Here is a 27,389-nt window from a genome sequence, read left to right as displayed (position 1 = left end):
GAGAGCTAGCGCCACACTATACAGTGTAGCGCCTAGCTTCTAGGCGTTGCACTAGTGGTTGCTTCATTTTGTAGTGCAACCACTAGTGCAGCGCCTGACAGCTAGGCGCCACACTATACAGTACATCGCCTAGCTCTTAGGCTCTGCACAATGACTTAGCAATTTTTAGGCAGTCTGGGATGCAACGCTGGCCAGGCGTGTAGCGCCTATCTGTGAGGCGTTGCACAGTGTAGTGTGGCGCCTTCGTGTCGGGCGTCGCACAAAAAGGTCGGCCACGTGAAATAGTTTCACGGGCAGTTCATTCTGTGATTTGATTTCGTTCACGGGTCAAATTTGTCAAATTTGCCGGCAGGAGATCGAAGGGAGTTGGTGTGCGCGATTAATGGCAGGCGGCGTGCGTTGCGGCGGCGCGGATTCTCGGGGCTGGGTTGGTGTGATCACGGCACGCATGCAGCTCTTCGCCCCAAGGACCTTGCATGTTTGACTCCCCATTGATTTCGTCCCGTATTTCTTTCCAATTTTCAAGTCGATCATAAGTTATTTTTTTAAATAGCACAAACGCAGATGTCCACATACACACACAAACACTGACTTCAACCTCACAACCCTGATGTATTGGTTTCATCATAAGAAATCTAACCATCTAAACTATGCTTTGTTCGCGTTGATCAGGAGTTCTTGGAACTACTCCCTCCGTTCCAAATTACTTGTCATGGTTCTAGTTTAAATTCACGACGAGTAATTTAGAACGGAGGGAGTACCTGTCATCTCTCATACATGGCTCAGACTCACCATGGCCAGCGCTCCTCACGCCATTCCCGTCTTCAGCCTCGCTTTTCACATAAAGAGTGATTGACGCCACACAAAATTCGGGTATCTGATTATTAGTAAACATGAATAATTTCTCCGATTAATTGTAGGTTAATAGTTGGCACGGCGTACATGTTCCAGAGAGTGCTCCTTGCAATAGCAAATTTCAAATGTCATTTTGAACCATCGAATACAACACTAGCACCTTCTGATCTCGCGAACGCCAGATGAGGGAAGGTCCCAGCAAACCCCATCACAGCCGTTTGATCGTGAAAAAATGACTTCAAAACTAAAAACGTCTTATGTTAAGTTACAAAGGGATATATTTTACTCATCATACAATTCGGTGGAGGAATTTGTACACCAAGCCGCCAACGCGCCCTGGCAACTTCAGAAAGATGCAGTTGTGCCTCATACACAATCCAAGTCTCTTCATAAGAACACCGAGCTATATGGCCTGACGAGCCACAGGTCACCTAAGACAAATGGGAGATTAACTACAGAGCATGTACATCGTACGATCAGAGAAGCAACGGAGCATGATTTTCTTGACAGTGAATACATTCTGCAATATCTGGGACCAATAAAAGGGGATGCAATGACACATGCATACCGACTGCAACAAGATACCTTTCACCAATAACCTTTATCAAGAAAATTGACGGACAGTGTACATAGGTATCATGTTCAAGGACTCGAGGGTAAGATGAACCCCAGTTCAGGTTTTGGTAAGATGGATTCGGTTAACCACGCAAGAAAATGGAGCCCAAAAATGTATGCACCGTCCAGTGCATGTTTACACCCTTTCTGTGTCAGCTCTTCTAAAATGAAGGGCCCGCAAGCCCCCTCGTCATCTAAATAAAGAGGGTGTGACCAAGGAGGATCGAACCCCTGTGTGCTGCATCTAGAGTTGCTGGAGTTCGTCCTGTCGCCTTTTTAGACCTCCACAAAAGCTATCGCCCATGGTGCAAGCATTTACAAGGATCATGTCAAACTGTGTACCCAAGTTGAAAATTACTGTGCTCAGTTAATCTTGGGCTTCGGCCTCCTTGGGCGCAAAAGAAACCAAAGCAACCCAAAAACAACTATAAAAGCAGGGATGGTTGTCATGTCTAGCTGTACGTCAATTTTCCTTTGACGAGCACATTTTGCAGGGTGTAGATTTGAGATGGTTGAGTTCACAGCATGAGAAAATCTGACAGGGAAAAAACAGAAAAGCATCAGAATACCAGGTATGTACCAGATCATTCCAGTTAGGGACACAACTCCATTTGATAAAACAAAAAACATCTTAATGTAATTCGCTAACATGCACCTTAATGAGTTCCAGAATATTTTAAAAAAGCTTAAGCTTGAGCTTAATAGCTTTTGTAAGCAGCTAATTGCATTTTATTCCAACAAGAAATAAAATATTCACAAATGCACATTATCAAATTCTACTTCACATAACAAAACAAATCAGACAAGACGTAAATAAAGTGCGAAAGCTCAAGGACTACTGACCCATTAGAAGCCTCCTCAAGCGACGACATGAGCTTTACCGCATCACCATACCGCAACCCTCTAGACATAAAGGCAACCTACAAACAAAACATTAGCCCCCATACCAAAAATAAAATAGGTAAAAGAGGCATATCCGCCAACAACTTACCCTTCTCCACATGTTAACAACGGAATTGTACTTTTCAACCATCACGCTCTCCTTGGTCTTGAAAATTTTAAAGCCTTGTTCGGCTGCAGATTGTTAAGGTTACAACAATAACAAAGCCTTTTGTCCCAAGCGAGTTGGGGGTAGGCGTTGTTAAGGTTAATGGAAAAGCAAAACTGAATAAAATGCAAACATCCCTGATACAGAGCTTTTGGCTAAGTTTGAAGCCACAACGTCCACTATAGTACAAGTTGGACTATCAGTTGGCTAGCATGGATGTAAATTGTGCAAAAAAAAGTGTGTAGTGGCAAAATTGGATAACATATGGATGTTGGTAAGTTGTACAACAAAGATATTTTGCGCAAATTTTTGATAGTACACATAATTTTCAGCAGTGTGCATCAATGATATTTTTCCCACAAATTTTCAAATGTGCATGTGTTTTTTTTCAACTGAGAGCATGTGCCCCAACTATGAATCACTGTGTGAAGTTCATAGTACTTGCTCCAACTAGTTAAGTTCAAAGCAGGCATAAAAAGTATTACTCGCAGCTAATTTTCAAGAAATTGAATGACAAGACAATTCTTAGGATACATGTCCTCTCTGTTACCAATCGTTGAATTGCTGAATTGACTACTCGTATGGATTCCTCCACTCCAGTAATAATATAGTTCCGTGCGATCACATCTTGCTGAAATTCTGAAAGTTGCCAACCTTTAGAACTAATAGATAAGGGATTACAGCCCACAGACCATGTCCAGTCCTAGAAACACCAGAAAAATAAGAAGGTATGAGAAAAGGAAGGGGCTCAAAAATACACACGCAAGCAGGTAAAAAAAGGGGCGAAATAAAATAATGAAGAAATGCTAACAACAATGCGAATTAGGTAACAGACAAGATATAAAGCTGCAATGGAGGAGAATATAGAAGTTGCCAACAAACAATGATGGACAATTCAACACAACTAAGTAATAAAAGATGGAAAATGTATTCTAAAATACATATATCGGGCAAAGTAAATATTTATCAACCTAGAAAGGTGGTAAATGCCACAAAATTTTCCTTACCTATGACATTTAGCAGTAATTTTCAAGTTTTATCTTGGCAAATATAAGTAAGTTGATCATATCAAAAGTATTTCAGCAATATCTGGCATAGATGAAAACTGTTAATAAAATTGTATGTAACATATCTATTCCCTTTTTCATGCATGTGGTTTGGTGGGTGTAGAACCTACAAGTAGCTCCAATGGAATTAAACACTACATCTAATGAAAATTGGTAGCAAGTGTCACATGTACTAGAGGAAGGTAATCCATTCTGGATCAAACATCAAGTTAAGCCAACATGCACAATGGTATGTTTGCGTGGAATACTGGAATTGCATATCATAGCAAGAGAATCATGGGATTGTGAAGACAGCATGTTGCTATGATATTGGTATTAAGAGTTGTACATACTTTTCATGCATAAGTTGTGTAATAACCCTATCATGTAAGAGGTTTCTGCATATTTCCTACACCTGTACGTGTATGAGGATCATAGCAAGAGAATCATGAGACTATATGACATCAAGTTACTAGGATATTGTTATTACAGTTGTACAAACTTAACATCTATCATCTAAAAAATAACCCAATTGCACAAGGGGTTTCTGCATAGTTTCCACACTCAGTCTATGGCCTCATGGAATAGAAGTTGCATACTTCCTTGCATGGTATCAGAGCCTAGGTTTAGGTTACACATTAGTCAACAAATAATTAAACTGATAGACATGAAAGGCAAAACAAACCTCTGATGCAGTTTCATGAGCTGAGCTATAAGCCAAATGCGAAGGAAGTAAACCAGATACATATTCAGCAGATGCAGCAATAGCCGCCTTAACTGGTTTCCTGTTTACAGTGAGTTATTAGTATTTAGTACCATTGATGCAATTGTCTATGATGGCGGACATGTACGTGAACCAAACTCAAAATGAGAAAGAAGACATATTTAATTGTTTTTGGGTAGCATGGGTACAATGTGTGCCAAGTTATGTGCTTGTTCTTATGACTGATGATATAAGGGAGTTCACTGTGTTAGAAAGTTGACTTGAGATCACAAACAAAACGGCTGTTTGTATGCCAAAGAAAAGTTAGCTCCTCAATTTAGCTGCCACATAGTTTTTTGTCCAACTCATATGGCAGGTCAAACAAATTCTGTGTAAAACAATCAATTAAAAATGATGGTACAGTCCCATGTGTGGTCTTAAATCAAGCACACCCTAAAGTAGCAACAGTTTGGCTTCATGAGAAAAATAGGTCCAATTATGTCTATTCAAATGACAAGTCAATGAATCAGAATTCAAATTTAAATAGTGAGTTAACATATGCTTACCGGCACCTTTTAGAAAAATGGAATTTTAAGCTTTGGTAAATGAAAATAAGGCTAGGATATTATATATTGCAAATGGAACCAGCCAGCAACCCCGTAACTGTGAGCTATAGAATGGTAACTCGCCAGGTTAATGCCAATGTTCCCATAAAACTAATGCATAATACTACCAATCATACCTCAGATCCCATAAGATTGACCTCCCATTGCATTGTATGTGGCTTTCCCAAGAATCGACATCTGACTGAACCACGACTACCATGTTTGAAAGAGCCTTAGCTTGATAATGTTTATCCAGTAATAGGGGTTCACCATGTATGAACCAGAATACTGGAACCTCCAATGTTGACCTGTGATTTGTATGTTCTCCTGTGTATAGAAGCAAAGCATAGTTTATAATAATCCATCATACTGTAGCATGTGATGGTGGCCTACTAAGTCATGACTAATACAAATGCAATTCAACATAGTAAAGACTTGCTCCATTTCTCTACTAACAAATCCCAGATATGATAGTACATCAGTTCTTGAATACACATTGACCTAAACACCATGCAGTTTATGGTATCAGTATGGCCACAATATAATCCAGAAAGTTACAAGCAAGACAATACATGGAACGTTCTTGTGGTACATTAGGACTTTTGTGTTTATCTTAGCATACAAGAACATCCATAGAAAGATTCTATGCTTTCGACTTCTCTATTTCTGGATCTTTTGAGCCCTTTTCCGTGCAAATGTTGTGTTGCCACAAAAATTGGCATCCAAACATATTTTTTTTCAATTGAAAAAACTAAGTCGCATCACCATATGTTTAACAATTTTTCAAATATATATAATTAGAACGGAATAAACAAAGGTGTGTGTGGGATATCAGGTTGTCCAAAACAACAGATAAAGAGAATGGTGTTAGCATTGCAAAAACAGATTCATGAACTTCTCACTTTTATTTCCTCTAACAAAATCCCAACATTAACTTTAGCCTCATAAGACCAATAGCAGTATAGCACACAATCCTCGCATGAATCCATGCATGATGTTCTTTACTCATGTTCATCATCATATGCAAGACCAGACTTCAATCTGACAACTAAAACACATGCATGCATGTGAATGGTCAAAAGAACAGCATGAACTATGCAACCAAAGGGCATTCTTCAGGCTAAACCGCATTAAGTGCCCAGGATTATGAGAAGCAAAAATATAACAAATATATACCTTTAAGTGCAGTTTGCTCACTTAATTTCTGTAACTGGTGCTGGAGAATAGCAGAATCGAGGTATGTACGGACTGTGGACCTATAGGTACCATTGACCAATAGAAGTGGAACCGCGGCTGCACGGCGAGCCATAGAAAATGCCATCATCAATGCTGGTTCCTCTGACAATGACAGCCTGAACATCAACATGCAGAATTCAAACTCGTAAGAGTGGGGAAACAAATCAGTATAGGTAATGTCCACGTAGGTAGCTTATAGTCTCAAGATAGTTTGCGAGGATGTCAAGATAACTGTAAGAAGCACACAAGGCACACAACACTTTCTGGATTTTCCTGAATTTATATTCCTTAAAGGAAAAAACTCAATTTGGCTCTCAGGCACCAATGATCTCGCTATCCGGGCCACCTAGTTTGACCCAGCATCCATCTGTGTCTCGCATCCAGCCCATGCTGGCTCAGTTATAAAGATTGAACACGAGTCAGTCTATAGATAACTAGGACCATATTCCTTGCTGTGCCAGGCGCATTGATGTGCTGGTCTACTACTACTTATCTCATGTCTGACTTCCACTGAAAACGACCTAGGTGGCTAGGTTTAGTCGTCGGTATTGTTAATCCATCCACACATAAACCAGTTCAATTAGGTAATCCCAATCTACTGTGTGAAAGAAGGTACTCCTGATCTACTTGCTATTGTATTGCTGCCAATAGAACTTCTGTTCATGGATTACAATACCATCATGTTAACAAGCAACGACAGATAATGCGTGAACACTAATCATGACTAACAGTCAGTTGTTAAGTAACAGAATGCCACATCAGATATTTGTATCAATCCACAGGAATCCTTGCAAGGTTAGAGGTACCAAAAAATAATTAGCAGACATTCAAGACAAATTTGTACCGCTATGAAGGATTGACAGAACGGACTACACCAACAATTTTGTACAGCACACAAAAAAAGCCCCACCCATGTTCTTGCCCACATGAAAAACTAAAATGAAAATTTTAACCACTATTAGAAGTTCATTACAATGATTTTTAGGGGGGAAAGACTAAATTTTCACACAAGTTGCAGATTCATCCACCCCAATTGAAAGTTTCATGCATAGCATAAGAGAAAGAAGTGCATGGATTTCACATGCAGTGTCATATCAAAAGTACATGCACATAAATTTCACATAGAAGTTCTATCTTGATTAGTTTTAAACCCTGTGGTAAGTTTATCACTCCATATTAGTAGCTAACGAAGCACTTCTTTTGCTCTTGCTGATGGACAAAGGGCAAGTAATAACACTATAAATCAAGATTGAGAAAATGAAGTACACGTACATGTGTTGGGTAAACATTGACTTCTGAGACGGTAATAACAAAGAACTAAGGCCATCTCTGATGGATTTTACATTAATGGGCAACTGCTTTATGGTCCTGACTTTCTGGATAAGAAAAAGGACAATGCAGGGGGTGAGTAACTTTATTGATATAGGAAAAATAAGCAAAAGAAATACAATAGCTACCTCTTGTGTGACGAAGTACAACTGAAATGATAGCTTCTCATAGTAATGGTATGCTCTGTGAGAAACAGATGGAGCAACTACATGCCTCATAGAGCCCCATAATGTTGACCCCAGGTGTGCAAGAAATGAATCACGAGCCACTGTGTAACTATGATGTTCCTGGAATTACAAGATGGAATTCTGCTATTAGAATACCTGTAAAGACATTGTTATTAAAAGAATGATTAACAGTAGGAGAGTATTGATATTAGTAGAAAAATGAGTTCATATTAAAACACAATTTTAGTGTGATTCTTCATCGTGCTTTTTGTTATTGTGCATGTGATGCATGGCCAAATCTCATCATACTTCTTACAAAACCATCAGTCTAATTTCTGTTATTCGTTCTGACATGCAAGGTGCAAGAATGAACATGTGATGTTGTACATAATTAGTTTAAAGATTGTATCAAACTAATATAACATCTTACTTGCATTTTATTTGTATTATCGTGTTATATACGACGGGGCAACGAAAAAATGGAACAAAACAAGACCCATCTGATTATTTCTCAGCTACCAGTTATATGCAGTTGGGATGTACCAGGCTAGAGAGTTACTTGCTACAAACTTTATAATGTCTGCATCTATATTGTTACTTCCTAGACTCTACCATGTTGTAATTAGCAACACTTTCTGTTACTTGATGGCAACCTGTCAACTGATTAATACAGGCAACTACAGGTGGTAGCCCTACATTATTTGGTAGCAACCATAGAAGTTATCCATGCGACTCCGTATTGCTATGTAGCAGCTATTTATTTTAGTAACGAGTGCCAGTACTTGTGCATCCATCTAACCACTGGCACTTGTTACTAAAATAAAAATAAGTGGGACATAGCAATACAGAGTTAAATGGAGTAACTTCTATGGCTGGTACCAAATAATGTAGGGTCACCATTTGGTAGCACCACGTCTTCTTTTGTTAAGCCTATCATATGGTACACAATGATTCAGATGGAATGCCAATCTTGACTCTGCTAAAGATAATAAGATGAAGTACAAGAACTGTATCTCCAATTGTCTAGTCCCCCATGTACATGAGTAAATGTGCGCTTACAAAGTGGCAAAACTGCATGCTCTGTGCTACAAAAGTATAAGTAGTTGGACCAAGCTAACCTCAGAGGTATCTTTAAACAAGTTCCAATTTTCCATCCTCTTCAGTGCATCAAGAGCTTTCTTCTTATTAATTTCTTCAGAATCTCCACTATTGTAGCCCTCCAGTTCATTTTTCAGCTCGTGCATTCTCTGATCGAGTTCTGAGCAGAAAAATGAAGGTGGTAATTATGTTTCTGATAAAAGTAATATTGTGAACAGGATAAAACTCAAAAATGTAATTTACGAACGCTTCTGACAACTCAACCAATTTTCTAGGAAACCAGGGATAAACAGGGTGGATTTGTTAGAACTAATATTGCCATTATCTTAAACATATGCATGCTTGCCTGAAGCTTCTAGTCCAGCTATATTAACTTTTTTGAAGGAAAAGAAATACCAGTTACTTAGTGGCTTTCACAATTCATACGAAAACATGATGTTCATGCTCTTTTGGGTGGCGTAGGGGTGAGGGTAGGGGTAAATACTTAATCCCTGGTGTGAGCTCCTGGACCAAAACGAATAAATAACCAAGTAATATGAAACAGCGGTGTAAGTGTGTTAAGGAGTATTAGTATTGGTATAAGTCTCCTTACGTATTCGTATAATCGTATTGGTTTAGATTTCCTTACATGTACTCAAAAGTTTCTTTCTATATATATTCACGCCTTGGCCTATGCAATACAGATAAGTTGCTTCTTAACAAAGTGCACAACTTAGACGACAGATATCACCTACAAGTTTACCACTATGTAGGATAGTAAAACAAAGGTGCAAATTTATGGGCATCCGGAAGTACCTTTGCAAAGGGCAAGTTGTACCCTTCTTTTCATGCAATGCTTGAAAGCAAAAAGTTCATATACATCAATCTCTGCCAATAGGATATCTACGGCATGGTAATCCTGAACCAAAAGAAATCAGTCCATATAAAAATCAAGAGCTAGTTTCATTTTTCAAGATGTCAACAGAAAAGGAAAAAAAAGTGCTAAGTAGAGAGAGTCCATGCCCCTAAAGGCAGTTGGGGCGTCATTATGCTGTGAGAGATTAACCAGCTGTAAAGCGACTTATCAACAGTTCTGGCATCAGAAGTATCATTTATAACCCAGTAAAGGAAACAATTTCAAGTATCCCAAATCTTTCTGCTCCCTCTCTTCTTACCTGTTATGCTGCCAGAGCCCTTCCTACCTCTAATGTTTCATGAATATCCTCACACTTAGTGGTTGGGGCAAGACAAGAAGAAATTTGTAAATCAGCACCACCACCCTTCTATTACAAATCTACTATGCCCCATCAAGGAGATCAGAACATAAATGTGTCTCAGTTCATAATATTGAGTTGGCAGTAAAGAAGAATATCTAAACGAATACTGACAGTACCTCGCCAACAGAAGAAAATCTTTCTCTGATTGTATCTTGTAGACTTTCTTCAGCCTCTTCCTCTGTGACTTCTGCATTAGATCAACTACAGTCACTTAATGCTGAACAAACAAATTGGTCAGAAATTCCTGTGCTACAGAACATTATTGTAGACGTACACTAGAGAAAATGCACTCTACAGCTCAGTCTGCCACCTGGACAAGCCTACTCACTAGTACTCGCTTGGGCTCTCGTACCTGCTTCCGTCAAAAGATATAACACGGAGTTGCAATATACGACCCTTAAGCATTATATGCTCCTATTTTATGTTTGAACTCTATGCGGCAAAACTAATCCCACCGCTACCACACCTGTGCCCCACAGTTCCACTAGTTAGACCAGGGAGTTCATTGACGCACCATGCAAATGGGTTAATGCCCTCAGCAATAGCCCCTTTGTGCCGATAAATGCCTGGAACCCCCTCAGTAAACATTCAAACAGTTTACCCTCCAGAGACCAACATGCATTTGTGCTGATAAAGCAATGGTCATAATCCAGTAATATTCACAACACCCACATCAAGTTGTTCGGCCATTTGACAGACCTCAAGCATTATATTATAAATTCACTCCTTGAACTCTCTGTGTGAGACTAATCCGATACTAACCACCAGAATGCTAGCCTCTTGGCCATCATTAATTGGCCAGGCATACTGCAGGAATTGGGCTTGTTACTGGGTTTCCAAACCCTGCTTGTTTGCCAGTAATACGCTGGAAACTGAACAGCGCCCAGTGTATATCAAGCAATTCCCGGTATACTACAAACACGATATATCAAGTTATCAACAAATGACATCCATCGTAATTTTATGATAGCGTGCATCTCAACTTTCTTTATTTCAGCAAAAGACATTTGTTCTGGATGGTTTCCCCTTAGCTCAGTCAAAACAATCACTATACAACTGTCTTAACTTGTGTTCAGACATTTCGCCAGTTAATAACTTCCTCTAACAACATTATAACTGGTGTACTCTACTTAATGCTACTTCCCTACAATCCATATTACTTGTCACAGCTTTAGTACAAGTTGTACTAAAGCTGCAACAAGTAATATGGATCGGAGGGAGTAACAGAATTTGGAACGACGTGATGAAATGAATACAGCTTATGCAGGTGGTTTACTAAAAATGAGTTCAAGGCATAAACAGACTGACATGGTTAATAGATCACCTGTTGCTACAATTAACTGTAAAGCAATGACTAGTAAGACAATATATGGCCTTGAGAACAAGAGCAAGAAACAGTAATGTAATATTAAGAACATGCTAGCAGCTAAGGAAACTAATGAGGGGTAACTTTTGAAAAAGACAATAAACATAGTGACGCCACACACCATGCATCCCTAATGCATAAGCAACCAGGCTCTGAAGTGTAGAAACAGATAGTAATGAAACATCATATGTACAAAGAAAAATGAAAAAAAAACTGACCTGCGACAGCCCCAACAGTTTTTGCCACATTTGGCAGAGTAAGTTCTGTACGAACACCATCCCCACCGACAGCAGGGCCCCAGGAAAATGGTCCGGCAGTAAGATCAACAAAAGCAAACCTGGAAAAGGTAATTTTGGTTAGAAGAAAGGGAACCAATCCAACCTCAAAAGTACAGGAAAGAGTATATACTGCCCCCTGGGCTTTGATGGCATATCTGCTTTGCCCCCAGAACTACAAACCAGGTTTCTAACCATAATTATTTATTATATTCAGGCGTTAAGAGTTATATTATGTTTCCATGTATAGCGTGTATAGTTTCCCCTAGTATAAGGGGCTTCCTGCATATTTACCACCTGTACATGTATATATATACTGGCCCTCGGCCCCCAATACAAGTTGCATATTTCCTAACATGGTATTAGAGCCCTAGCCCCTAGGTCAAAAAGATATTAGCACGCGCAACTCGTGCCAATCCAATCTCGTGCTGCCGCCATCCTTGGCTGGGCCAACTATCGTGCAGCCGTCTTCCTCCTCCATCGATCATTCGTCGATCAGCACCGTCCTCCTTGCCATGCCTCCTGCAGTTGGCCTCATGCGACTCGGCGCCAGCCTGTGAAGCCCCCGGCCTCCCGTGATCTGTGTCGTCCGCCACCAGCGGCCTCTGGTGCCCGCCCACGATCCGCCCACAGCCCGCGTCATCTATTGCCAGGATCCAGCGTCAGCCTCTCATCCGGTCGCCTGCGTCCTGGCGACCTCCATCCGTGCAGCTCTATCCCCCTTGGTCGTTCACCTCCTAGCCATCTAGTTGGCTATTGCCTATGCCTGCTCCAGCGCTCGAGGTGTTGGATTTGATCGTTCACCTGGTTACTAGGCCAGTTCGATCATTCGTCTGCTTCCGTTCTAAAAAAAGTTACAATGTCTTCATCATCGAGCTACATCGCCCAGTGATTTTCGATGGTGTTAACTACACCGAGTTTGTTACCTTTCTGTGCATTCATATGCATGACCTTTGTCTCTGGGGTGTTCTTTCCGGCGAGGTGTCCTGTCCGCCGCGCCTGATTCCCATGTGTCTCATGTCTTCTACCCCGCTGACGCCACTGGCTCTTGCCATGGATGCTTCTCAGACTGATAAGGATGCAGGAAAGGTTGCTGATTTTGCGGTTGATGTTTATGGGCAGCAGGTCTTACAGTCTTACAATCAGGAGGCTCTTCACACTTATCGTAATACAACATGATACAACGGAGAGAGAAGTGCTACGGCTCTCCTTGCCACTGTTGAGAGTCTATAATGTAGCCTCTGCTCCGGCCCACTCCACTCTCGTCACCGACGGAAACGTCCGGCAATGTAGGCTCGGAGAGGAGCGTGGCTTCCCTTTGCACATATTAGGTCTAGGTTTTGTGTTGTCCTAGTGGCGTGTGGCGAGATGCCATGAGCAGCCAAGCCCAATAACCAATTGGGGAGCGGCCCGTACAAACCAAGTGGCGTGCGAGACGAGCCTGATCTAGGGAACATGGCCGTCGGATTGATCTGGGCAAGTCAGAGGAAATTCTAGCTCATGGTGACGAGATTGAGGAACTCAATCTTAGGAGACTGGAAAAAAAATCTGATCGGGGGGCACGAGTTGCGGCGCCATGAGGAAAAACCTAAACCATAGGCTCTAGTACCATGCTATGGGTGCAACTTATATCTATTGCATAACCTAAGGAGAATATATATATTACACGACTTGGGGTACAAGGAAACATAGCCTAATAAGGACTCCTGGACCAATACTAATACTCCTCAACACTTACTTCTCTTGCCATTCATGCGATGTGTACGCTCAAACTACCACCCCAGATTGTGGAGCACCTCGATAAACTTCATCATCGCTGTCTTTAGAACAAAAACACTGATGATGGTGTGAAGTGTAACTCGCTGGCAGCTTGGGACCTTGTTTGCCGACCGAAGAAGAATGTGGGTTTGGGCATTTCAAACATCAACATGCAGAATGATGGGCTACTTCTTAAGCACCTACACAAGTTTTATAACTGAGTTGATGTCCCGCGGGTACAGCTTGTCTGGTCTGCCAACTATAACAACAGGATCCCTCACAACATGGATGCATGCAGTTCATTCTAGTGCCGGGATGTCTTGCAACTGACAAGGCATTTACAGAGGTCGCGGCTGTGATGATTGGTGATGGAAAAACGGCGTTATTTTGGAAGGATTTATGGACCCGGAACGTGCTCGTGACACACCCTAGAGCCTTCTCCTTTGCTCGCAATGAGAATGCCTTGGTGGCGAACATTTTGAATGTTGTGGACCTGGGCAACATCTTCCATTTGCTGCTATCAATTCAAGCCTGAGAGGAAGGGAGAGCCAGGTCATAACGGTGCAATTTGTGATGCATGGCAACGTATTGGGGCATCAGTTCAAGGCTAGCAAATACTATGTGTACTTGTTTCCGAGAAGTGCATGCTGATCCGGCCTTCAAATGGATTTGGAAATCCAAGTGCCCAACGAAACTCAAAGTTTTTGTCCGCCTTCTGCTAGCTGACCGTTTCAATACAAGAAACATGCTTCCCAGGAGACGTTTTAATGTCCAGGACAATGATTATGGTTGTCTCTTATGACCTGCCCCCAGAGGAAACTGTGGAACAACTATTCTTCCAATGCAATTTCAGTGCTCATTGTTGGGTTTCCTTGGGCATATCTTGGCCTGCCTCTGGATCAAGACTAGAGCTGTTACACGCAGGTAAAGAAAGCTGGAGCAAAGCTATGTTTATGGAGATATTTGACATGGCTGCATGGAGTATTTGGAAGGAAAGGAACAACAAACACTTATATATGTCAGTGAGGTGCTCCCTCAGTCTTCAACGTTAAAAATTAAAAAAACAGAGAAAGGAGAAAATCTGGTAGCTCATGGCGAGTAGACATCAAATTTCAGGGGGGGGGGGGGTAATAATAGCTTTTTTTCCAACAGTAAAGCAAAACAAAATCATAGCAGACCTGTTTCTGCCGACCCATATATCTGTAAGGCATTCAGCATGCAAACCCTTCAAATCACTGGACATGAGTGCGCTCTCTAGAACATCATGCAGCTCATCTTTTGCACCATGTAATATCTAACAAGAACACATGACGTTACTTATACATACATGATAAGATATTTAGTTTTGTGCACTGATATAAGTGTGGCACCTGAACAGCTTTGTCATAAATAATGTCCTCTTTACTTTTTCCTGCCTTCAACAGTTCAAAACCACTTAAGGCTTCCTTGCACTGTTTTGACCAATCACCCTGTACAAGACATGAAAAGGGCATTTTATTGAGTTACACGTAATATTGTCACGATTGGTTTTCATGTAACCTTGGGTTACACACAATAATAATCCACAAGTCATACAGTACATCTTGGCAACAAAACAAGTATGCTGAAATTAAACAAGGTACTTGAAAAGCACATAAGGTATGATCCAAACTAGCAGTGCAAAATAGTTGTGCTGATTCCTACTGACTTCCTAGTTTTTGCTTTCATAAGACTAATAACAACTGAATATCTAAACTCAAAAAGTTCAAGTGCCTCAATACACAGGGCAGGTAATATAAACTGACTATGACAAAAACTAACAATCACATATAGATCAGTAGGTCCAAAGCTTAAGCACACTCGAGAACCAAACAGTGGTTGGATGCTTAGTGGGGTGGTTGTACCCCCGGAACACCAGGGATAATAACCCAGTTTGGCACTTTGCTGTTTCATTAATGCGGATTATTCTTTCAGTGGGAGGTGACGTTCCAGTAGATAGCGAGGTGCATGTGGTGACTTTGCAAATCACGTGACTCTGGTCTTCACTCTTCAGTAGCCAGTGTGTGTGTGTGTGTGTGTGTGTGTGTGTGTGTGTGTGTGTTTGTGATGGTGTGAGAGTGAGTGTGTGCATCTAGCTGTACTCGGTGTTTCTAAAGGAAAAGTTTGAGCACACTCACAACACCAGATTTGGGGTGGATGTACAAGATGAATAATATAGCACAAATGGAAATGCTTGACTGAAACAAAACATACCATATCCACATTGTCAGTTGTGGTCCATGAAAATGATGACAGGGGATGATTTTCATACAAGGGCCTTTTGTTGACTCCCTTCTCTATATCTGCTTAATACAGACATGCTGCATGGTAAAGTAGCAGAAAAGCATACCGTATAATTTTAATAGAAGTACAAGTGAGCTAATAGTGTTCTCTTCTGAGGAGTTTTACAGTGAAAATATCAACTTTGCCTTTACAAGGCAGAATTATTGCACAAAGCAAAATATTTGAATAAAAGAAAAACCATGTTTCTCAGTTGGGATGAGTTGGGAGGACTGGATGCATAAAATCCACATGGCCTTGGCCATATCTCAGTGCCAGTGCCCATCAACTAACCTGCCCCAGACCAAATTTTTCTAATACTGAATCACTGTGTGGTATGCATAAAATGAATGCACAAAAAGCAGCTGACCCAGTTTCCCTTTTCAATAAAGATGTTCGAGCACACTCTGGTATGTTGATTGCAGATGTGGATAAAAATAAAAATTATTAAAAAGTTAAAACTACACATAGGTAGAATAAGTATCTGACGAGATCAGAACAAAGTTCAACAGGGATATTACAGGGATGTCAGATAAAATTACATGACTGTTAGAGAAAATAATGAGCTAGGGAAGTTGTATAGAAATTATGGTAATCAATATCATAACCAACTCATGCAATTCAAAATTTTGGTATACCATAGTAATGCCATATGCAGACAATCCTTATTCAGAAACCTATTTTTCAGCTTTGCATTTGCATAGACTAACTTCTGAGGAAGCAATGTCAGCACCCAATGCATATATCTCTTATTGATCCAAATATTAAAATATGGGTCAATGAAGAGTTGTATGTGTTCTCATCTTTAATGTTACATGAACTCAGAAATCAGAAGTTAATAACATAAAACAGGAAAGACAATATTTACCAAGATAAAGTTTTGGGTCCCTTTTAGATTGGAGTATCCGAGCTTGTAGGGTCTTATTCTGAAAAAATAACCACTAACATGTCATGTTCCAAAAAATTACAGCTTTCCTCACTAAAGAATAGAATTACATTCAAGATCAATAGGGAAATTCACACTAAATTAAACATAGGTTGTGCAATATCCATGTATAGAATAAGAATCCCATGGAATAATAGGGCATACACATTAAAAATTATAAGCGTCTAATATGCAGAACACAGGGACATATGTAACTGTTAGAGTTATATATATAGTCAAGTATAGCCATTGTATTTTTCTCATTGTATAAGGCGCTTGCTGCATATTTCCCACACTTGTACATCTGTATATACTGGCCTTTCGACCGAACTCCTGCTGCCATGGGAACTGTTAGGTTTTATATGCTTTGTGAAGCCTTCGCATCTCAACTTTTAACATAGCCAGAAAACCCTAGAAAAACATCACTTAAGGTTCAGCTTCTACTCATAACACTCTAGAAAATATTACTTGGAGGTTAAGAAAACAAACAAATACAACAACATATGACTTCAGGACCAACTTATCAGTCGAATCGATTTGACTTCAGATCTTTTTTCTTTATTTTTCTCTACTGTTCATCACCATATCTTCTATAAGGGGACAATTGGTGACACTTGAGCTAATCACAACCATGCATATATCATTCTATTTTTTAGGGAAACACATTATTCTATTGCAATAGAGTTATGTGTTATGGGTTACTGGACCACATGGGCCAAACCTAGAGTCCTTGACCACATGGGCCAAACCTAGAGTCCTTGACCATGTCTATGGGCCACATTCACTAAGCCGTCCTACATAAATGTATCACACTTTAGGAGAAAAAAGCCATGATGCCCTCTCTTGTTGCCAAGCCAACAGCTACCAATTGAAGATATTTTTATGTACAAAAAATGCCATAACAACAATATGCACACCAAAGAGATTCATGGAATCAACATTCAACAAGATAGAAGCACAATGATATTCCTCAATTCCTTGCAGGAAGTTTGCTAAAGCATGCAAGCATACCTCCCTCAGTAAGTTGATCTCAGACTCGGAGAAGCCCTTCCTGTGAAAACCGATAGCACAAAATACAAATAAATGAGTATGAAAAGAATTAGATGATGTGCTATTGGTTGCCAAAATGTACCGTTACTCTTGAATAATGAAACAGTATGAGAAGGAATGCACAAAACACTACCCAGAAAAAGTAGAAATCGACAATGTGCAGAGTTTGTACTCTTTCCATCTTAGCAGCAGAATTAGAATATTTGAAATAAATAAATTTCTAAAAGGCAATACACTATCCAACTTACGACAATTGCTCTAAGTCCAGGCATTTCCAGAAATGAGACGGCTGTGTGCAATACATGGCAACATTGCACAATCAGATTCATATAGTAAAAATAGGTTTCTAGATAGGTCTGGGTATGTTAAGAGTTAACAAAACTATTTAGAACTAAGACGTGTGTCGTGCTACATAATTACTAAATAATATTGTTCCATATTTGAAGATTAATGAATTGAAAAGGTCATATGTGTTATATGTAGATTGCCCAACCTCCTTCATCAGTTCGAACATTTGGTTCTACTGGTTGGTGCATGAAACTTGAGATGGTATCATAACCAAGAGGTCTTGGCTTAAATTCTTGAATTTCGCACTTTAAAAAAAATTGCCCCCTTTCTGTTCACGTTTAGGCCTTATCAAGCCACATATGAGAGGGGGTGTTTAAGTATATCTGGATTACCCAACCTTCTCCATCAATTCGGGCTTTTACTTCTCTACTGGTTGGTGCATGAAAGTTAATATGGTATCAGAGCCAAGAGGTCATGTGTTCAGGTCTTGCCTTTCACAAGTCTTGGTGCATGAAACTTATTAATATGCACATTTTCGTGTTCAAATTCTCATTCGCATATATAAGGCTCGTGACTGAACAGAAAAGTGTCCAACTCGGCCATGTTTTGTAATGACCATCTTACATGATGGACAGGCATGGTCAACGCCATAAGAGGATTAATACTGGAAATCTTGGCTACAACCCTTTGAGTAAATAATAATTAACATGGCCATTTAGACCTCGATTATTTAGCAAATAAGAATATTAGTCTTGCAGATTCTACCTGGCCATACATCATCTCGAACCAAGTCTTTAGAAACGCAAAACCATGTGTTTTGCCATTCAAGACAGGCCATGCAGATTGAAATGTCATTGCAGCAAATTAAATCCAAAAGGTTCATACCATGAAAAGTTACCAAAAAATGACACATCATGTTCTTGTTTTATCACAATCTTGTCACTAATTGTAAATGAGTGCATCTACTATCAGAATCACGTTGGTGTTAACTACACAAAATGTAGTAACATAAATATCTGTAAACTCACCGATAACCATACTGAGTACTCTTTTCAATAGGCTTGGGGTTAAGAATGAAGATGTTGTATGCTTCTTGTATCTGAAGGTGATCAACAAGTGTTGAAAATACATGCTCCATTTGATCACTGTCCACTTGCCAAATCGACGCCCCATTTTCACTGTATAACGTAAAGAAAATAATATTTTTAAGCAACGATAAAATGATGGGAAATGCGAGGTGGCATCGTTGAGGTGATTGCAAAGGCCACCAGAAAGGATTTCCAAGCAAGTGTATGGTAAGCAGGTTTTACCCTGTAACAAGTCTATAAGGTATTATCAAAGAAAACTAGGAATAAACTACAAAACCAATAGCTACACACTCACACACTAAAGCGTATTTCGTTGGATAATAAACACACAGAAATCTTGGATGTGTTATTGTTTTGAAACAATACATTGCATTTGCAAGTAACAGAGTGAGACAATATTTTAAGGTTCTTCTGGATGCACAATCAAAATTGCGGTGTCAGTCTACGGTTGCATTTTCTGGTATATGCTTGCACAATATGACACACTTAACCAAATTGCAGAATGTCAAGAACTGCAACAATGTGTTTCAAGAACATCTGACCTGGGATCTGTGAGATCTTCTCTGCGTGATAGAACTTTTACAGCATGTTCAAAGACAGACATGATATCTTCTCCCATGTGTATTGCATGCACAGAAAAACTACACCAAAAAGAAAAGGAGATGGAATAGTTGAATCAGTACTCATGGAAGCATACCATGGCCTAATTACAGAAGAGGGTAAAAACATTGTATGATAAATTGGAACAACTTAAGTGTACAGGTTCATTACTTGTGATTCACATGGCTTACTAAAGGAAGATCATATTTCTTTAGTCTCTTAACGGTAGTCTTATAGAATGGGCTAAGAACTTCTCCAACCGGAGGGATTCTCGTATGCTCAAATATGTGATCGATTTTTGTAAACCAGCGCTCCAGTTCTTCAGGTCCCAACTTAAACTCTGACACAATATAGAGTGACTGTTAATGCTCGGTGTGAACAAACAGCTAATGGAAATAGTATTATTGCATTGGTATATATAATTTACCATGGCCCCCTTTGCCATCAAATCCCATAAAGATGAAGTTCACAGGGATTGAAAAATATATCGAATCAACTTCCGCCAGGTTCATATAGTTTGCAACATTGCCTGAATACAACAGAAGAATAAGCAAGGGATAAGCACAGTTGTAAAGAGAAATATGTTTTCTGATAAGCAATTGAGCACACAATCTTAAGTCCTATACTATCCATATCTCGTGTGCAATCGATTGCTTCAGATGCGCATATATTAGTCCTGCCATCACTCTAGTCACCTCTCCACACAGAAATGAAGCCAAACCTTCAATATATGATACTTACCATGAAGCAAAACCTGTTGCCAAGACAATGGCCACATGGCAATAACACTATCTGTAAAAAGTACCCATGACGGGTTTGTTCATATTGAAGTTGCATCTGCCGGTTGCTCTGATCATTAATTCTCAACTACATACAAACCCTAACTTCCCTTCAATTCTATTAGTTCCTTATTGCAGATCTTAGCCTGCAAGTTCTACAAGATACTGATATTGCTGTTACTGGTTAATGATTACAGTGGTATAAACGGTTATAGCACTCCTGCTGAAAGAATGGCGATAGGCCCATGGGCAGAAGTTTATTTTAAGCTTTGAACCTACAGTTCCAATTCAGAATATAATGCAGTGGCGATAACATCCAAACATTGATTTAAAAGAAGTATCACTGCAGGGGCTATGCTGAAGCTACTGAAAAATAAGCTTCTGACAAAGCTTCGATGTGGTTTGACTGAGACATGACATTGAAGAAAATTGATGAACCAGCACCAGAACCCACCAGCTCTCGTGAAGTTCAGAAGCCCAATGTTGATGGAGTCCCTTGACTTCGAACCCTCCAAGTCATCGAACTCTACAACAATCAAGAAACGCATAAGCACCCCCGACCCCATAATGCCACAAACAAGCAGGAACACCAGGTGCCAGGACAGAAACAAAATAATACTACTGAAGTGAGGAACCGGACCTGTCCGCATGACCGATTCCGTCCAGAACTTGCTCTGGGGCTTCATGTTGAAGAGCGAGAACACCGAGGAACCGGCGTCGCGGCCGAGTTTGCGCGTACGGGTCCCCGGCGTGGTGGGCTCGGCCGCCTCCAGGGACGGGACCTGCGGGCGAGAAGGGGGCGAAGGGCGTCAGGAAGCCGGGGGAAAGGGGGCGGGATGATCAGATCTGACCAGAGAGCTAGGTTCGCGAAAGAGCAGATTACCAGAGCGAGCAGCAGGAGGACGAGCGCGGATACGAAGGGGGCGGCGCGCAGCCGGAAGGGGCTCTTCATCTCGCCGGCCGGGGCGCCGCGGCGCCGGACAGCGGCTGCGGCGGGGAGACCGGGAGGCGAGGTTTTGGGGATTCCGGATCAGGGGTTCGTCGCTCGCTACTGTCAGTTCATCGCGCTTGGTGATGGTGTGTTCTGTTTCTTCTGACCAGTGCTGGCATGGAGTCTTCCCTCTATCTGTCGCAAAGGCATCGCACAAGTACTCGCGTCCTGGGCCGGCCCACTTCGAGCGCTCCTCCGATTTTCTTTCCGTTTGTGTTTTCTTCTTTTCTACTATCAGGTTTTCCCAGCCGGTTTTTCCAAAAAGAAACCCGCTGCTAGAATTTTTACTGATTTCAAAAAATCTGTAATGACAAGATTGAAATTTTACAAAAAAAATTAAAACATGCCCGTTAGTTAAGCAAATGTGCATGAGTCTTGAAAATGGTCATGAATTATCAATTGTTCACACATCAAACATTATTCATGTTTTCTGAAAATTTCTAGTCTATTTAAAATGTTCTCATATTTAAAAAATATATGAATTTAATTATTTTCTTTTATTTTAAAATTCTTGGATTTAAAATATATCCATGGATTTTTTTTAAATCATGAATTAGAGAAAAAAAGTGGAGAAACACATAAACAAAAAAAACCGAATAAACCAAGGAAAACCCAAAGGGAACTTGAAATAGAAGGACAAAGTGAGAAAAAGATGGTGGGCAGGGTCGACCAAGTGCGCTCTCCTTGCGTGTTTGCCCATCAAAATGTCACGCAGACAACAAATAGGATTTACCCTTGACATTTTGCAAAGCTTTGAGTCTAGGCGGGAGACCGACCACCTAAGGGTCGAGATCCCATATGTACATCCCCTGCATTGCTCAACCCAAGGAGGAAAAGTAAAAAAAAAAAAACTAGGCGGGAGGGACCAACCGCCTAGGGTCGAGGATCCCATATGTACAACCGAATAAACTAGAACCGATCAGCGTATACTCGTGCTCGGCCACTCTTAATAGTGGCACAACAGAATGAACTTTGACAATTTGTCTTGGCTCTCGACGGCAACATGTCGATGTGCCTTCTCACGGCATGTCGACCTCTCGGCCTCTCGCTCCACAGGCAGATGCACCAGACATACACGTGTGCCCATGATCGAGTCATACATGACGTCGGATTGGTAGGGTTCTAGTTTCTAAAAATATAATTCCATGTATTTAGTCTCTTTCACAATTTTAGGTCTTAGAATGGTCTCGAAGAAGTATTTGTCGAGTATTGAAAGAAGGGAAGACATAAAACGAGAGGATCAACATATTATCACCAAAGGTGCTTTAAATAATTTATGTTGAGCTTCAAGTACCGTTGATGTCAATGAAGCTATGTGATGTATCAAGAAGGATGTGTTGGACAACTTTGATATTGATATTGTCCTTGATGAGTGATGACTTTGCATGAAGAAAATGCTCGAAGAAGAAAAAACTGAAGCATTATTATCGACTGTGTCGTTGAAATAAAATTCTTGTTTGAAATAATCATGCTAGTTCCATTTTGCTATTCGTTATTCTTTTTGCAATAATATGACATTGCTCCGTGATCATTTTTAGACATCTCGAACTAAGGATGTGTGGTTAATTAAAGGTTAAGTCTTAATACTTTGCAAGTGAAAGTACACACATTTATGTATATATACCCATATGCACATACATATATACAGATATAAGTGCCCATCTTGTCGACTTCCCCCTAAGCCTCCAGAACATAGTGTCGGCCTGTTTAAAAAAGAAATAGTGTCGGCTTGCATGTGCATGTTTTTTCTATGTTGGTTCTTCATTGTACTTTTTTTCTGCAACCAAGATCCCCCAACATCGGCGACAACATACTAGCCAAAAGTTTGCGGCACCACCTTGGCGATAATGTGAACGAGGTTGACCGGGCGATATAGCCCAAGGCCGAGGCATCAAATATACCCCAAGGCCGAGGCATCAATCATTTGAGCAACACGATTAGCAGGGCCAAATTCAAACCCTGGAACCCTCACACACAAAGCGAGTGCAGCTTGGCAAAGACAATCCCTGATTATGGTTGGAGGACATCAGTCATGAACCCATCTGGCCCCGACGCCTTCCTTCGCGGCAAGCGACACATCATCTCATAGACTTCTTCCTCCGTAAAAGGATCATAGAGGCTGACCAAGTCCTTCGAGCTTGAGCCTGGAAAATATAGGTTTAGCAAGAACTCACACCGCTCAGTCGTTCCCAGAAGTGAGTTAAAGTATTCGTAGGCCACCTCACGCCGTGTAGTCCGACACCAGTCCATGCATCGCCTTCTATGCTTTCGGTAGGAGGTGTGCCGATGGGAGAACAATGTGTTAGTGTCGCCCTCACCCAGGCAATCTTTGAACGTTTGGCGGGCCATTTTTTGATAAAGGGCGATTTTATTATCTCAAATGTAGCATCAAGCGGATATAAAGCATTATGAGTAACACCCGGCCTCTGCATAACTATGATGCACATGGCCCAATATGAAGGTCTGACAAAAAATGATGAAAAAAACCGACAAATCGGCAACAGTAGAGCCCTATAGGCCAACACTATGCCTATGTCGATGGAGGTGGTGGATCGATCCGAAGGTTATGTTGCCACCCATGTTGGGAAAAAACCTCCATAGCCACCTGCTCCAATCGCATACACACCGCCTTGAACATCGGTTGGTCCTCCGGTCGTTGTAACATAGACCACATACGTAGCAATTGCGTACACCGGAAAATAACCTGTAGAGGAGAAGCATTTCTTCCATTAAAAACAAAATCATTTCTACATAGCCAAAGCGACCAAATTAAGGCATACGCTCCCACCCTTTATTAGCGTTTTGAACCTATTTGAAATACCGTCCAACCTATGACCATAAATATTGGCAACAGTTGTGGGCGGATACAAATTTGACGCTATTTGGACGACTGACCACGTAGAACGTGCAAACTTGCATTGAAAAAGGAGGTGTTTGATTGTCTCGTCATGAGTACAAAAACAACACTTCTTACTCCCTTGCCAGTTGCGTCGTGCGAGATTGTCTTTGATTAACACAACCCCCCTACGAAGATACCACATGAAAATTTTCACTTTTAGTGGAATCTTGGATTTCCAAATTTTCTTGTTATTACTCACTGGTATCTCAGAATGTGTGAGCGCACGATACATAGAGTCTACATTGAAAGACCCTGATGTAGTAAGGTTCCAGCGAAACACATCCCGGCCTTGTGTCAGGTTAATCGAATCCAGTCGGGATAAAAAATTATGCCATGACACAAGTCGGGGGCCAATCAAATCCCGCCTGAACGAAATATTCAGCGGGAATGAACTGAGCACTTGCGCAATACGTTTGGCGGGCCATGGTGCACTCTATCAAAGCGAGCTCCAGATGTGCATGCTTAAGCATGGCACGCAATTGACGCTTATGCTCCAAAAGCTGTCGCGACACCATGGCCACATGGAATAGAAGGTTGAGATTGATCTGATCCAACATGTATGATGTGTCATAGGGATCTAGTATTCAACAACCTAAACCGAACAATCTGTTTCCAATCGATAACATCAAATGAACCTTGATTTGTACAGTATATAATCTATAAATCTAATATGCTCCATAATTTTTAAGGCCTCACATTCAAATTGAGGTCGTCAATTTAAAATTGACTCGCCCAATTTTGACAAGGTCAATAATTTTCCAGGGAGCTCTCTCATTCAATGCTTTTAATTCACTATGCTCCCTAATTTTGAAGCTTTCATGTTTGATTGATCTATTTAATTTTGGATTTGCTTCATGATTTTGACCGGGTCAAGGATTTTCAAATCAATCTAGCAAACGGCCTATAAAAACATAGCAATCCGACGCATCCTCTCACCATCTAGAAAAAGAAGCTCTAACATGTGATACTCTAGCACCATTATAGTACGTGAAGTCACCGACGCATAAAATGTCTCCACATAAATATGAATTAATTAGCAGAAGGTCCACCAAAATACCGTATTATAAATAAAAGAAAACACACTCCATCAAATCCCCCACTCGCCAAATCAAATACTCCCTCGGTTGCAAAATATAAGGTGTATTATGTTTTTTTTAAGTCAAATTTCTTTAACTTTGTCCAAGTTCAAAGCCAAAAATATCGACATCCATAATACTAAATAAATAAATATTCATTTCATGATGAATCTAATGATACCAATTTGATATTACGGATATTGATAATTTCTCTATAAATTTGATCAAACTTATAGAGGTTTGACTTAAAAAAAACTAATACACCTTATATTTGAAACGAAACAGAGGGAGTAAAAAATTATGAAAACCCAACAACAGCAACGGTGCAACAAAGTGCGCCCATCCCATCTAGAATTGGTGAATGGTGATGGTAATTTGTTGGTAGCACGCACGGGTATCTTACTAACGCCGCCCCATGGTGTAAATATTAGTTCAAGGAGAACCAAGACAACGAAGCCTCCTCGGTGAAGAATCGATCTCACATTGCTGTAATACTCACTTAGACGTACTAGGGATATCTTCTCTGAGGTCTACTGGTCTGCATTGACAACTTTCCGATCCTGGGTTTATAAAAGCTGTTTGCTCCGCCGAGGCGAAGGTTTAGAGGCGGCATGGAGCAATGCTCATGATGCACCACCGGTGCACGTAGAAGGAAGAAGACTTGAGGACATTCAAGGATTTGATTGTAATTTTATTTTTTGTATGAATATGTGTATAAAGACATGTGATACTTAATATATGGCCTCAGGTCTTCTCGTCGTAAAAAAAACACATATCAGGGATGTCAAAGACCTCATACATACAGCGATCGTCACCTTCTCCGTCCAAGGGGAATCACCGCTTTTGATTCGCGGCCGCATGACAGTCCACCGTGCCCAGCTTTTAAGACCGGAGAACGCAAGTTGTGGAGCAGCAAGCCAGCAACAGGGAAAGAGTGGCCATCGTCAGTCACCTAGAAGCTCAGGCGTTTTCCTCTCGTCGGCAAAAACGGCAATGTGCTCGAAGTTGCACATGAATCGCAAAAGAGTCGCAATGTATCGATGATGCTTTCGGTGGTGCCGGCGATCCACCGACGAGGTGCAAACTGCAGAGTGTACCCGTCGGTGTCATGTCTTTGGCCGGCGGCGTCTTAGAGCGAGGAGGATTTTGGAGGGAAGGGGTTTGTACGTCCGGTTGCCTTGTTGGGATTGTCTAGCTCGATCTATAGACGGCTGCAAGTCCGAAAAAATGATGTTACTAGATTATCCTTAGCAGGACCATGCGTCAGTTAGCTTATAAGGAACTCAAGTTCTTTTACTCTGGACCTTTACACCCTTGAGGCCTTACACAACCATGAAACTGTTACAGAGTTATTTAGCCCCACAACACAATAAGTTTAACTTACAAACGCACAAACTAGACGTGCACACGCTCCTCACCACCAGCACCACACACGCACACGTGCACTGACACAACGTCGACTAAAGATTGGAATGTAGAAACCTATGTGTAAGCGTCTCAAATCTCCATACATGGAGACCCGCGGTGTATATATTGATTGAGGGGATCGGTACAGGAGATGGCAGCGTCGAGGCTAACCATCGAGAGATATTACAGAAGGGTTTAGGAGATAAGAGAGATAAACACAAAAAGAATAAATCTCCTAACTACCATGCCGTGAGCCTCAAGGCCTCATAGCGTGTTACAAGAAGACACGCCAAAACCTGTACAACATATGTGTTTAACATCCTCCCTTAATCTGAATTTCTCAAGTTTAGATTACGCTTAAATTCTTCAAATGATCTTGTGGGCAAAGCTTTTGTGAAACCATCCGCAACTTGGTCCTTTGAGGGAATAAACCGAATTTCCAATTCCTTGCTAGCAACCCTCTCTCTCATAAAATGATAGTCAATCTCAATGTGTTTAGTTATTGCATGAAAGACAGGGTTAGCAGAAAGATATGTTGCACCAATATTATCACACCAGAGACATGGAGTTTGTGTATAACATATGCCAAGTTCTCTAAGCAGAGCTTAACCTATATTATTTCAGCTGTAGC

The 27,389-nt window shown here is 40.8% G+C and overlaps 1 protein-coding gene across 1 annotated transcript; it reads right to left on the bottom strand.

Annotated features, from left to right (window-relative positions):
* Positions 1-1,437: 1,437 nt before the first annotated feature.
* On the bottom strand, positions 1,438-21,506 carry LOC109733970 (uncharacterized). The gene is made up of 25 exons (XM_020293182.4): positions 21,269-21,506; positions 21,026-21,167; positions 20,840-20,911; positions 20,034-20,135; positions 19,778-19,946; positions 19,549-19,647; positions 18,947-19,096; positions 17,592-17,631; positions 16,524-16,581; positions 15,590-15,678; positions 14,728-14,826; positions 14,536-14,651; positions 11,543-11,661; positions 10,075-10,145; positions 9,498-9,600; positions 8,723-8,862; positions 7,566-7,724; positions 7,381-7,484; positions 6,049-6,224; positions 5,010-5,199; positions 4,250-4,349; positions 3,053-3,221; positions 2,462-2,544; positions 2,314-2,390; positions 1,438-2,005 (listed from the first exon to the last, which is right to left on the bottom strand). The coding sequence occupies exons 1-25, from the start codon at positions 21,335-21,337 to the stop codon at positions 1,834-1,836; spliced, it is 2,868 nt and encodes a 955-aa protein (XP_020148771.1). The 5' UTR covers positions 21,338-21,506; the 3' UTR covers positions 1,438-1,833.
* Positions 21,507-27,389: the final 5,883 nt, after the last annotated feature.

The sequence above is a fragment of the Aegilops tauschii genome, chromosome 5, assembly GCF_002575655.3.
Source record: "Aegilops tauschii subsp. strangulata cultivar AL8/78 chromosome 5, Aet v6.0, whole genome shotgun sequence".
Taxonomy (NCBI): Eukaryota; Viridiplantae; Streptophyta; class Magnoliopsida; order Poales; family Poaceae; genus Aegilops; species Aegilops tauschii.
Note: the sequence above shows the minus strand (reverse complement) of the source record. Positions and strands in the feature narration are given on the sequence as shown.

Coding starts and splice junctions, on each gene's coding strand:
- LOC109733970 (XM_020293182.4), bottom strand. CDS start 21,337: ATGAAGAGCCCCTTCCGGCTGCGCGCCGCCCCCTTCGTATCCGCGCTC. Junction 20,912..21,025: donor GGAATCGGTCATGCGGACAG/GTCCGGTTCCTC, acceptor TGATTGTTGTAG/AGTTCGATGACTTGGAGGGT. Junction 6,225..7,380: donor TCAATGTTTACCCAACACAT/GTACGTGTACTT, acceptor GTTGATGTTCAG/GCTGTCATTGTCAGAGGAAC.